The sequence below is a fragment of the Nelumbo lutea genome, chromosome 2, assembly GCF_056320005.1.
Source record: "Nelumbo lutea isolate HS-2025 chromosome 2, American lotus-T2T, whole genome shotgun sequence".
Classification (NCBI taxonomy): domain Eukaryota; kingdom Viridiplantae; phylum Streptophyta; class Magnoliopsida; order Proteales; family Nelumbonaceae; genus Nelumbo; species Nelumbo lutea.
Genome location: NC_142685.1, coordinates 8,709,010 through 8,721,914, shown reverse-complemented (window position 1 = coordinate 8,721,914; position 12,905 = coordinate 8,709,010). Strand labels below are relative to the sequence as shown.

General features: G+C 42.5%; 1 protein-coding gene across 3 annotated transcripts in view; it reads left to right on the top strand.

Moving 5' to 3' along the window:
* Positions 1-12,905, top strand: part of LOC148868425 (phosphoglucosamine mutase family protein) — a 39,914-nt gene that overhangs the window by 21,918 nt on the left and 5,091 nt on the right. For all 3 annotated transcript variants that reach the window (XM_088968985.1, XM_088968987.1, XM_088968986.1), the window contains 5 exons: positions 5,311-5,375; positions 12,282-12,342; positions 12,425-12,542; positions 12,614-12,695; positions 12,805-12,877. In XM_088968985.1, coding sequence (XP_088825111.1) covers positions 5,311-5,375; positions 12,282-12,342; positions 12,425-12,542; positions 12,614-12,695; positions 12,805-12,877 — 399 coding nt within the window. The remainder of the gene's footprint in view (positions 1-5,310; positions 5,376-12,281; positions 12,343-12,424; positions 12,543-12,613; positions 12,696-12,804; positions 12,878-12,905) is intronic.

Sequence of the window (12,905 nt, the reverse complement as noted above, 5' to 3'; positions counted from 1 at the left end):
CCCTGATCATGTAATAAGTGGCGTGAATGAATATCCCTTTCATCTCTCTCTGAGTCATTTTCTTCCTACCTTTCCCCTTTCCCTCCCATCTTCTGTTTCAGGAGGTTAAGCCACCCTCAAAGGGGCTTTCGAGGTGAGCGGTAACTCATCAGATTGGTATCAGAGCCAGGCTATCCAAATCCCAGGCTTCACGATGCCACAGACACATTCCACTACCATGGATGAAAGGGTCAACTAGCTTGAGGTTGGATTTCACCAGGTGTTGAATGAACTCAAGGAACTCAAAGTGGTCATCTCCAGCTTCGTCTCTCAGCAATAGTCTGGCAAGACCAGTCACCTAGTAGGAGCGGAAGCCTCTACTTCCAGTAGCCAAAGAACAGGGGATTACCCCACCGGAAAAGTCACTAAGATCAACTTTCCCAACTATTCTGGTGGAGATCCCATTCCTTGGATCTTCCGAGCAGAAAGATATTTCAAATACCACAAAACTTTTGCACACTAGCGTGTCTCCGTCCCTCCATTCATCTAGAAGGGGACGCGATTCTATGGCTCCAGTGGTATCGTCGGAATCATCCCCATATAACTTGGGTGGAGTTCACCGAAGCTTTGTGCATCCGCTTTGGGCCGACAACATTCGTGGACTACGATGAGTTGATCACCCGATTGAAGCAGACTGGAACGGTAGCAGAGTACCAGCTCGAGTTCGAGTGGATGGCAACCAGGGTACACGGCTAGCCGGAGAAAGCCTTAGTGGGATGTCGGGTCCAATGGGTGTTTCTCCTACAGGCAGAGGAAGAGCCGGAAGAGACAGATCCAGAGCACTTAAATGACTGTGAATTGATTCCAGATAGACCAGAACCTGACGGGGCCGAGATCTCCTTACACGCCCTCATGGGCCTCAACTCTCTTCAGTCCATGCGAGTAGAAGGAAGATTGGTGGGCCAAACTGTGATGATTTTGATTGACAGTGGCTCTACCCTGAATTTCATCACTTGCCGTTTGGCTAAGTAGCTAGGTATGACCATACAACCCACTCCTCTCTTTTCAATCCATGTGGCTAATGCGAGTCAAATGTCATGTAATGGTGTATGTAAGAAGGAAAAAAATCCTCATACAGGGCCATAATTTTGTGATGGATCTCCACCCATTGGATTTCTCGGGGGCTGATATTATTTTGGGGGTTCATTGGTTGCGTGGCCTGGACCCTGCTCTATGTGATTGGACCAAAATGACAATGGATTTTCACCAGGATGGCCAGTCTTGTCATTTACAAGGGGTGCGGCTCCCTAGTCCACAAAGTGACACTTTAGCCTCCATGATATGGACCTCCAAGGATGCTGGCCAACCCACAGTCCCAATTCTGGACAACCAGGGCTGTGTTCACCCCACAAAAGCCCAATACAAGGCCTTACGGTCGATACTCAATCAGTTTGGCGATGTATTCAAGGAGCCGAACCAATTACCTCCACCCCGGGCTCGTAATCATCAGATACCTTTCTCACCCGGTTCTAATCTGGCCAATGTGAGGCCATATAGATACCCTTACTTTCAGAAGCTGGAAATTGAGAAGGCAGTGAGAGAACTATTGGAAAAAGGGCATATACAGACCAACACCAACCCTTTTTCATCTCCTGTACTCTTAGTAAAGAAGAAGGATGGTAGTTGACGCTTTTGCGTAGACTACCGGGCCTTGAATCAGATTACCATGAAGGACAAGTTTCCTATACCCCTCATTGACGAACTACTGGATGAGTTGGGAGAGGCACGAGTGTTCTCCAAATTAGACATGCGGTCCGGGTATCATCAGATTCGGGTCCACCAGGCTGACATCCACAAGACGGCCTTTAGGACCCACGGTGGCCATTATGAGTTTTTGGTTATGGCTGCGTGTTAGCACAATGGCTTGAACGCTGCCTTTTGGACTCACAAACGCCCTCTCCACCTTTCAGGCCCTCATGAATGACATCTTTAGGCCATTTCTAAGGCGATTTATTCTGGTCTTTTTCGATGATATTTTGGCATACAACAGGGATTGGGACACACATATGGAACATCCGAAACTCATCCTTACAACTCTAAAGGGTCACCAACTACATGCCAAAATGACAAAGTGTTCCTTTGGAGAAGGACAAATTCAGTACTTAGGCCATGTGGTTGCAGTAGGTTGGGTCATGGCAGACCCAGAAAAGGTATAGACACCATTCGGAAGTGGCTCAAGCCCACTACTGTAAAGGCTCTGCGGGGCTTTCTTGGGCTTACTGGATATTATAGGCGCTTCATTAAGGGGTATGGGCTTATGGCCACCCCTCTAATGCTTCTATTAAAGAAGGATTCCTTTAGTTGGACTGATAAAGCCCAACGGGCTTTTGAAGACTTGAAGACAACAGTTTCCAGCCCTCCAGTCCTCACTCTTCCAGACTTCTCTCAGCCCTTTGAAATAGAATGTGATGCGTCGGGTGTAGGAGTAGGGGCCGTCTTGATGCAGAAAGGGCAGCCCATTGCTTATTTCAGCAAGGCTCTCTCAACAGCTCACCAAAGTCATTCCACTTGTGTCAAAGAAATGATGGTTGTGGTAATGGCAGTGCAAAAGTGGCATGCATACCTATTGGGACGCCAATTTGTTATTAGGACAGACCAACGAAGTTTGAAGTACATAGCAGAGCAAAGGGTGCACACCCCGGAGCAGCAAAAATGGCTTAGTAAACTGATGGGCTTTGACTACCTCATAGAATATAAGCCGGGGCCTGCAAACAGAGTAGTTGATGCCTTGTCAAGAGTAGAAGAGTTAGCCCATCTGACCTGCTCTCAGCCCAACTTCCCTTTGTTTGAAGCTATATGGCAAGAAGCCAGGTCTGATCCGCAGTTGCAGGTCATTAGAGATAAGTGGAGGCGAGTCCCTTCACAAGTTGCTGGTTACCAAGTTGTGGGGCCTGATCTTTTTTTTAGGGGTCGGTTTGTTGTTGCCCAGAATTCGGCCCACAAAGCTGAACTACTAAGGTTGTTTCATGACTCCGCCTTGGGAGGGCACTCAGGGGTGCTACGGACCCTAAAGAGGCTCAGCAGCCACTATCATTGGGTAGGAGTGCGTAACATCCACTATCATTGGGTAGGAATGCGTAAGGATGTATTACAATATGTATCTGAATGCCAAACCTGCCAACAGCAGAAATACTCGTCACAGTCTCCCGCTAGCCTTCTACAACCTCTCAAGATTCCAGATCAAGTGTGGGAAGACCTTTCCATGGACTTCATCACTGGTCTTCCTCGTTTTGCAGGAAAGGATGTTATCATGGTAGTGGTTTACCGTCTCACCAAGTACAACCATTTCTCTGCATTACCTCACCCTTACGCCGCAACAATGGTGGCTGACATCTTCATCTGGGACGTCGCCAAGCTGCATGGAACCCCAAGATCCATTTTCTCAGATCGGGACCCTGCTTTTTTGAGTTCATTCTGGAAGGAATATTGTCGGTTGCAAGGAACCCAACTACACCCCTCCACGAATTATCACCCGCAGACTGATGGGCAGACTGAAGTTCTTAATCATTGCTTGGAAGCCTACCTTAGATGTTTCATAGGGGAAAAGCCTCGACAGTGGGCTCACTAGCTTCCGTGGGCAGAATACTGGTACAATTCGACTTATCAATCAACTGTTGGAATGACACCCTTCAAGCCCGTTAGAATTTCAGGTGGGTGACTTCGTTTACCTTAAGCTCCAACGTTACTGCCAGATCTCAGTAGTAAGACGGGCTTGGCACAAGCTAGCACCCAGGTATTATGGGCCTTATAAGGTTCTGGAGAGAGTGGGCCTTGTTGCTTATTGGTTGGACCTCCCTGCAACCTCAAAGCTTCATTCAGTGTTTCACATCTCACTTCTTAAGAAGGCGGTGGGAAATCATACACCTTTCTCACCCAACTTACCTCAATTCACTGAAGAAGGGGACATTGACACAGAGCCTATCAGAATTGTGGATTTCCGTTGGGTTTGAGGAGGTGGTCAGGTTGTGCCAGAAGCCAAGGTAGAATGGGCTGCGCTTCCTTCAGATGATGCCACTTGGGAACCTTATCTTACGCTGAATGAGAGGTTTCCAGACCTAGACCTTGAGGGCAAGGTCAATGCTAAGGGGGGAGGAATTGTTGTAACCCAAACACTCCCTCCGAACCCAACTATAGGAGTGGAGCAGGCCACCACCGATCAGCATTTCACTAGAAGACAGAGGCTAGCGTGACACGCAGCAGAGCCTCCCAGAGTTAGTTACACTGCCACCAGAAGATATTCTCTCCATGGTTGCATACATGTAGGCCAACTATATAAGGCCCTGATCATGTAATAAGTGGTGTGAATGAATATCCCTTTCATCTCTCTCTGAGTCATTTTCTTCCTACCTTTCCCCTTTCCCTCCCATCTTCTGTTTCAGGAGGTTAAGCCACCCTCGAAGGGGCTTCCAAGGTGAGCGGTAACTCATCAGAATACCTGCTGGGCTTATAGTGGTCCTGCTGAGAGGGAGATGCTACAAAGGCAGAGGTCTTGGCTGCCCTTACAGGAATTCGCTTTGCCAAATGGCTAGGTTTATCCTCTTGAACCATTAAAGGGGATTATGCAAATACTATAGTTGGTTAAGGGAGAATGAAGGAGGGCCTTGGAGACTAGCACACTTGCTAGCTGAAGCTAGGGATATCTTAGACTCAATGAATGTGAAGCTGGTCTGGATTCCTAGGGAGCAAAATACTGTTGCTGATAGCCTAGCAAAATCAGGGGTTTTTAGAGAAAGGTTTTTTAGTGGCAATTGTCTGCCTTTGTAATTCTGCCTTAACTGCTTCACTGTACATCTCTTCATGACTCTTTTTCATTCTCGTCTTCAATAAACTCAAAAAAAAAAAAGAAAAGAAAAGAAAAGAAAATAAAAACTCTAACCCCTAGTGGAGTAGGAAGTTGGGAACCAAGGTTCAAAGTATCGATACTTATTGGCCCGTATCAGCTGATATGTATTGTATTGGGAGCTTCCCGATATGCCCCTACAGAGGGTGTATCGGGGTTTTGACCAGTTCAGGGGGTGGACAGACCTTAAACCGGCCCCTCTGAACTGGATTTGAAAAAAAAAAACTAAAAAAAAGCTACTGATACTGCCTGATACGCCTCTACCAGTGTATCAGGCGTATCGATATTTTGAACCTTGGTAGGAACTGTGACTTGAATGGGGGATATATTCTCAGCCATAACCTAAAACCACAGTTTTCTTTTCATTTCCTGATATTGTTCTATTGGGTGTCAATACTTGTCTGACCTACTATGATTTACTTTTGACACAGAAAAGCCATTGGAGGGGTTCCATATAGTTGTTGACGCAGGGAATGGAGCTGGAGGTTTTTTTGCAGTAAGTTTATTCCATATCGTAACTCTTAAGAATGTGAAATTGGAAATTTTGGTTATGGGTTTATTACATGTAGCTTCAGCCTTATTTCTTATTAAAGTTGATCTGGAAATTTCTTTTTAACCAGATGTAATGAAACCATGTTTATTTTATTGGGTTTCTGAGCTTCTTGACTGGATCTTATGTTATTCTTCAGATCTTGGCTATGAAGATCAACTTTTCCAGATTTGTTTGTTGTAGTTCCAACCTATGATACCTGATACCTGTACAAAGGTGTTGGATACTTCAAATTTTAGTGTAAAATTTTATCTAATACTGTATTCCAATTGTATCTTTGCTCTATCTGGGTAACATAGGTCCCGATTAGAATTGCTTTTCCTTTTTTTAATGATAAATTTCTTTTTACAGTTTGAGCAGTGAACTTCTTGACATTCTAGGGGGATGCTATGATGCATTATGGAATTAAGAAAAATGATAGTATAGCCTTTTTTGTTCATATTATTATACCTTTGGTTTGAACTAAAGGTGGCATTCGGCAAGTGGTTATTTTTCTGTATGGTGTTTTGATTGTATATTATAAAGGTGCCCTAGGTAAAGGGTTTTTGTATAAGAAGGGGGAAGATAAATGAGTTTCTACATTGATTTTCTATATTTCGCCAGGATTATCCAGGAACTCCCCTTCACTATCAGATATCTTTTCGGATCAATAGGAGTGTTCATTGGTTTTGCTCCTAGTAATCTTGTTTCTTCTAGCAGGTCTAGTACATATTTTCTCTGTGAAAGGGAGATTCCCCACTTCAACCTTGCTACCTCATTGCCTAAAAAAATACTTCAAGTGTCCCAGGTCCGGAAAAACTTTAGCTGTTGGGGGCCAACAGCCTATGCTGTTGAGAGAATTTTTGAAAATGCCACGTTACCATGTGAATGGGTAAATTAGTAATTACATCTTAATTTATTTTGACTAAAAACCAAAGCATAGGCGTGAATGGGTGAACTGCCCAGAATGTGCCCAGCCCAGAAACTGTCTCAACAGCCTATGCTGTTGGGCCCCAACAGCAAAAGTTAACCCATAGCCTTGGTCTGAAACTGTTGTTGTAGAACTGTTTCAACTCCTCAATTCCATGTGTATCACTTCCTATGATAATGATATCATCAACGTAAACAGGTAGAACAATCTTACTAGAAGGTGTGTCTCTACTATAAATAAAGTGATCAACACTACATTGCCTTAGTCCAAACTGCTGTACCACACTACTAAACTGATCAAACCAAGCTCGCAGTGACTGTTTCATCCCATAAATTGTCTTCTTTAACTTGCATACCTTACCTACCTCGGCCTAAGCAACATATTCAGGAGGGTGCTCCTGAATATCATTATCATCGTGAAGGAAGTCTTTCTTCGCAACTAGATGAAGCAACGATTGGGCAAAGTGAGTAGCCAAACAAATGATAACACAAACAGATCCCATTTTATCCATAGGGGAGAATGTATCAATGTAGTTAGTGCCATATGTCTGGGTGTTACCTTTTGCTACCAATTGCTCCTTATACCTTTCAACACTACCATTTTAGCCGATGCTTAACTGTATAAAACCATTGACAACCAATTGCCTTTTTCCTAGGAGGGAAAGGAGTGAAATCTTAAGTATGATTAGACTCAACAACATAAAATTCCTCTTTTATTGCCTTCTTTCAATCTGGGGAGAAGGGCTTCCTAAATAGACCTAGTAATAGAAATAGAAGAGACAAGAGACACAAACTTGTGATAGGAAGGAGATAAATGAGCAAAAGAGACAATGTGAAATAGGGTGGTTAGTATAAGAATGTTTACCTTTCCGAAGTCAATAGGTAAATCTAAGGTAGATCAATCCATTGACAATGAAACTGATGGTTGTGCAACAGAGACTAAACACCAATCTTGTGTGGAAGTGGAAGGCCAGGAACTAAGGGAGTCTCATGAGATTGTGAGGACATTTGTCAACCATTTTAAGAGTTTCCTCTCAGTCACCGAAGCCTCTAGGATAAGCTACCGGATCTGGAGTGGACTATAATTTCTGAGGATGAGTCCTAGGAATTGGAAAGACATTTCTCTTTGGAAGAAATTAAGGGAGCAATTTTCTCCATGGATAGATCAAAAGCCCTGGGACTGGATGGTTTTACTATGGCTTTCTACCAGGAGTGTTGGGATTTCCTAAAATTTGACCTTGTGGAAGTGTTTGAAGATTTTTTCTGAAAAGGAAAGATCCCCTTTAGAGCAAATGCTACCTTTATCTCCCTGATACCTAAGGAGGCAAAATCCCCAAAGGTTTCAGGCCAATCAGCTTGATAGGGGTCTCTACAAAATCACTGCAAAGGTTCTTTCAGAGAGAATCAAGAAAGTCCTACATTCAATAATTTCTCTTTTCCAAGGGGCCTTTGTTGAAGGGAGACAGATTGTGGATCAACTCCTTGTGGCAAATGAATGTGTTGCTGAGAAAAGGACAAAAAGAAGAAAAGGCATGGTTTGTAAGTTGGATTTAGAAAGGCCTATGACTTAGTGAATTGGGAAATCCTGCTAGAAAACCTAGAGAGGTTTGGGTTTGGAGAAAGGTGGAGGAAGTGGATAAAAGGATGCATTGAGTCAGTTCACTATTTCATTCTTATTAGTGGAGTGGCGAAAGACTTCTTTCCGGCTAAGGGAGGTTTAAGACAAGGGACCCCATTTCTCCCTTCCTTTTCACCTTAGTAATAGAGATCCTCAATAAGATGTTACAGCTGTAGATTCCCAGGGCTGATCAGGGATTGGAGGGTTGGAAGAGATCAAGTAATTGTTTCACATCCTTCAATTTGCTGATGATACAATTTTGTTTTGTGAGAATTTTGATATGGAAATGGTGAGTAACCTAAAGTTGCTGGAATTAATGTGGAGGAAGAGGAGCTCTTGAGCTTTGCAGAGGTATTGGGGTGTGAGATTAGAAGTTGGTCCATTACAATCTACCCATCTACTTTCTTTCCACCTTTTGTATCCTGGCAAGGATAGCAAAACATTTAGAGAAGTTCATGAGGGAATTCCTTTGGGAACCGGGGGAGGAAAAAAAGGATCACTTAGTCAAGTGGGAACAAGTTAGTAAGCCAAAAGAGCAAGGGGGGCTAGGATTAGGAAACATTGCCCTAAGGAACACCGCATTGTTGGGTAAATGGTTATGGAGATTTCCCTTTGAAAGAGATAGGTTGTGGCACAAAGTAATTGCAAGCATTCATGGTCTAGATTGCAATGGCTGGGATGCTAAATTGGCTCATCACTCCACTTCAGTCTCTCCTTGGAAAGCTATTCACGAAGCCTACCCTGCATTCTTTAGTTCCATCCGTTTTGACGTGGCAAAGTGGAATAGAATCCGTTTTTGGGAAGACCTTTGGGTTGGGGAATCACCACTTAAAGATCAATTCCCTGACCTTTATACCTTCTCCAACTTCAAGAATGAAACCATTTCTAATTTGGGTGTGGCTTCCCATTCAGGTATCAACTGGAAGTCTGGAACCTTGGTTTCAGAAGAGGCCTTAGGGATAGAGAGTGTATCTTGTCGACTGATCTCCTTGGAAGTTGGAACCTTGCAATCAGTTTACTTAGACCCCAATTTGGAGGATTCTAGATTCTGGGTAATCTCCTCAGATTGGTTTTTCTCTTGCTCCTCTTTTTTCAGTCATCTTGCTTTTGCTAGGCCCCAAGAGGTGGCTCTCTCGGTGAAAGAAATTTGGAGCAAACCTACCCCACCAAAAATCCAAGCTTTTTGCTGGACCCTTTTCCTTGGTAAAGTAAATACTTGCGACTTGCTGCAGAAAAGGAGGCTTTCCACTTGCCTCTGTCCTCGTGTATTTTCTTTGTAGGAATCCCACTTACTGATCTCTTGCTCATTTGTACATCGTACTTAGGAATTTTTCTGTTCTCTCTGGTTGCAGATGGGACCCTCCCCAAGAGGTGACAGACATTTTCAATCTTAACTTCTTGAGGCAACCAAAGAAGAGAGGGAGAATTATGTGGAAAGTTACCAAAGCGGCTATTGCTTGGGGAGTATGGGAGGAAAGAAATAATAGAACTTTTGCTGGAAAATCTAGAACTTTGGAAGAGGTCATTGACAACATAAAACTGAGGGTTGCTTTGTGCATAAAAACCTTGGACAGTTTTCAAGTTTTCTTTGTAACTGACATCCAAAGGGCATAGAAAGAGATAGCACAGTCCTCTAGGGGCAAGGAAACTATAAGAGTCGAGTGGAAACCACCAGAGGTAAACAAAGTGAAACTGAATTTTGATGGAAGCTCTATGGACAACCTAGGAGTGGCAGGAATTGGGAGAGCAATCAGAAATGAAGAATGCAAGATATTGGCTCTATATTTAGAGCCAATTGGTATTACAAATTCAACAAAGGCTGAGTTATCAGCATTATTACAGGGCCTCCAATTGGCAAAGCAATTGGGTTTTCGTCAGGTGGAAGTGGAGGGGGATTCAAAAGTTGTAATCTCTTGGGAAAAATGTAATAGACATGTTCAATGTACCCTCAAGCATATCTTCAGAGAGGTGGAGAGATTAGCAAAGGATATAAATGCTGATTTTAGGTGGATCAGGAGGAGTGCAAATGGATTAGCAGATACTTTAGCCAAACAAGGGGCTGCAAGGCAGCAACTATATTGGGCCTTGTAACTTGGGTTGTAATCCTTGGGGATGACTATTGGGCCATCAGTCTGTAATTAACTCCACATATTTTAATTAATGAAACAATCTTTTTGCTGAAAAAAAAAACAGAGGCTGGAATTGTACGAAACACTACTCCACATGGTTTCTTCATGTACACTTTATGAATTAGTGGCTATGTGAGTGTCTCAACAGCAGGAATTGGTAGGGAAACCTCTGTAGTAGGAATAGGAAGAAGTGGAGGAGAAGAAGGAGACTCAACGGCAGAGAAGAAAGGAACATTTTTAAAGAATGAAACATTTGGAACAATAGAGGGCCAGTGGAGAGTGGGGCAATAACATTTATAACCTTTTTTAGTTTGAGATCTTAGAAACTAGAAAGGTACACTTGAAAGCATGAGAATCAAGCTTATCCACCTTAGGGCCAAGTCTATGGACAAAGCAAACACACCAAAAAATATGTGGAGGAAGAGGAAACGAAGACATGGAAGGAAAGAGGGGAGTAAAAAAGGAGATTCACCATTAAGGATAGGAGAAGGCGTACAATTAATAAGAAAACAAGATTTAAGTACAGCACTACTCCAATAAATTTTAGGAATGGACAGCTGAATAAAGAGGGCCTGTGTTGTATCAAGCAAGTTTCTATTCTTCCATTCAGCAACACTATTTTGTTATGGGGTATGGGAACAGGAAGGCTGATGAATAATACTGCAAGAATTAAGGAAAAGATAGAAAGGGTCCTTGAAAATATTCTTTCATATTGTCAGAACGAAACATTTCTACTGAAACACCAAATTGATTTTGAACCCATCAATCACATTGGCAGTTTAAATTAGAGAGGACACTACAGGCAATAAAGGTGACTGGGTATCTTTCTCCTTTGCCAGATTGTAAGGTAACTGAAAATGCTAGGTCAGGAGATGGAGTACTCAGAGCCAAATAGTCTGCATTTATTGGCTTGAAAAATTGAATGCTCAAATCTCTACTTGGTGAATGGTAATTTTATAAAGCTACAGGAGTTGGTTATTGGGTTCTTCTCCCTTGCTGTTGCATGATCTGAATCTTACACTTAGCTTGTTGAACCTATTGTATTCACCTTTCACCAAATTATTTAGATCATACAATCTAAAATTATGTTTTATGAGGGTGGGCCAAGGAGAGAATCGTAGAAAATGTGCTAGAAGTGATCTACATTAAGGGTGGTACACTGGCTGAAATCTTTGGATCTGTTCACAGATTTTTCAGTGGATGATTTGCTAAGAAACTGGAAAGAGATTGCGAGTTCAGTCCCATCTAAGAAGACCTCATGTCCAATTTGGAGTCCTCCCCCTAGTGGCTTTATCAAGCTGAATTTCGTTGGTAGTGGAAATCCCGGGCCCTCTGGCATTGGAGAAGTACTAAGGAATGAGCAAGGGAATGTAAATAGCTTTGTTTTCAGGCCCAATTGGAGTAGGTGACTCTCTTAGGGCTAGGTTACCGGCATCTTTGGAAGGGGTAAAAAGAGCTAAAGACCTGAATATCATTAAGCTGGTCATAGGAGATTCTGAGATAGTAGTGGGCTGATTAAAGGAAGACAAGAATGGGCTCTAGAATTACAGCAATGAAAAGAGAAAGTTAAAGTGGCTGACAAAGGATATTGGTGTAAAATGTACTTGGGTAAAGAGAAGTGCTAATTCCTTTGCCGATGTGTTAGCTAGACAAGGGGTTGAATAGGGAGTCTGTATTCTGGGTTTATTTGTTACTGTTTTTTACTTTCTTTTTGCGGTGGCTTTGGCATCCCTGGGGAGTTAAGATAGTTTATTTCCCCTCCTTTGTATTTAAAGCTTAATTCTTAATGAAAAGTTATTGTTATTGATCATAAAAATAAAGGGTGGGCCTTGGCACAATGGTTGGGTTGAAATCTTGGAATCTTGTGACCTGGGTGACCAGGGTTGAAATCTTGGGAACAGCCTCTCTATATGTGCAGGATAAGGCTGAGTACATCTGTCCCTCCCCAGACCCCGCATTGGCGGGAGCCTCGTGCACTGGGTTGCCCTTAATCTAAAATATGTTATATCTTCTGTATCCTCTTATATAACAGATAAATTAGATGTATGGATTTAACTACTGCCTGTGAATTTTCTGTCAATCATTTATTCCTCTTATGCTTAGAGGTGCAAAAACTCAATATTCTTAAACAGAAAAGTTATTAGAATCAGTTACTATTCCTAAACTTTGGTGTTGCTCTTCTCAATGGTTTGACAGGGGAAGGTGCTTGAACCTCTAGGGGCTATCATTTCTGGCAGTCAGTTCTTGGAGCCAGATGGTAATTTCTTAGTCTTGAACTTTGCAAAACTTTTTGAGGTTGTTTTTGATACTCCATATTGAAAACATTGTTCTGGTATCAGGTCTCTTTCCAAATCATATACCTAACCCAGAAGATAAAGCAGCGATGAAAGCTATTACTCGGGCAGTCCTTGATAACAACGCATACTTGGGAATAATCTTTGATACAGATGTTGACAGGTGATGTTTCTGATACTTGCACATTTGTCTAACATGTATTATCAGTGTTTCTGAATAAAATTTTCTTCCAGATCTGCAGCTGTGGATTCTATGGGCCGTGAGTTCAATCGCAACCGTTTGATTGCTTTAATGTCTGCAATTGTTCTTGAGGAAGTAAGGTTTCTTTTATGTAACTGTCTTTTAATGGCAATGGATTTTCAAGTACTTTCTTGCCCTGTTCAAATGATAGCTTTATCTTTTTCTGTTGTATTCTCACAAGTAGCATCCAGGAACAACTATTGTCACAGACAGTGTGACTTCAGATGGGTTAACCTCATTCATTGAGAAGAAACTTGGTAAGAAACTGAAATATATGTCATACTA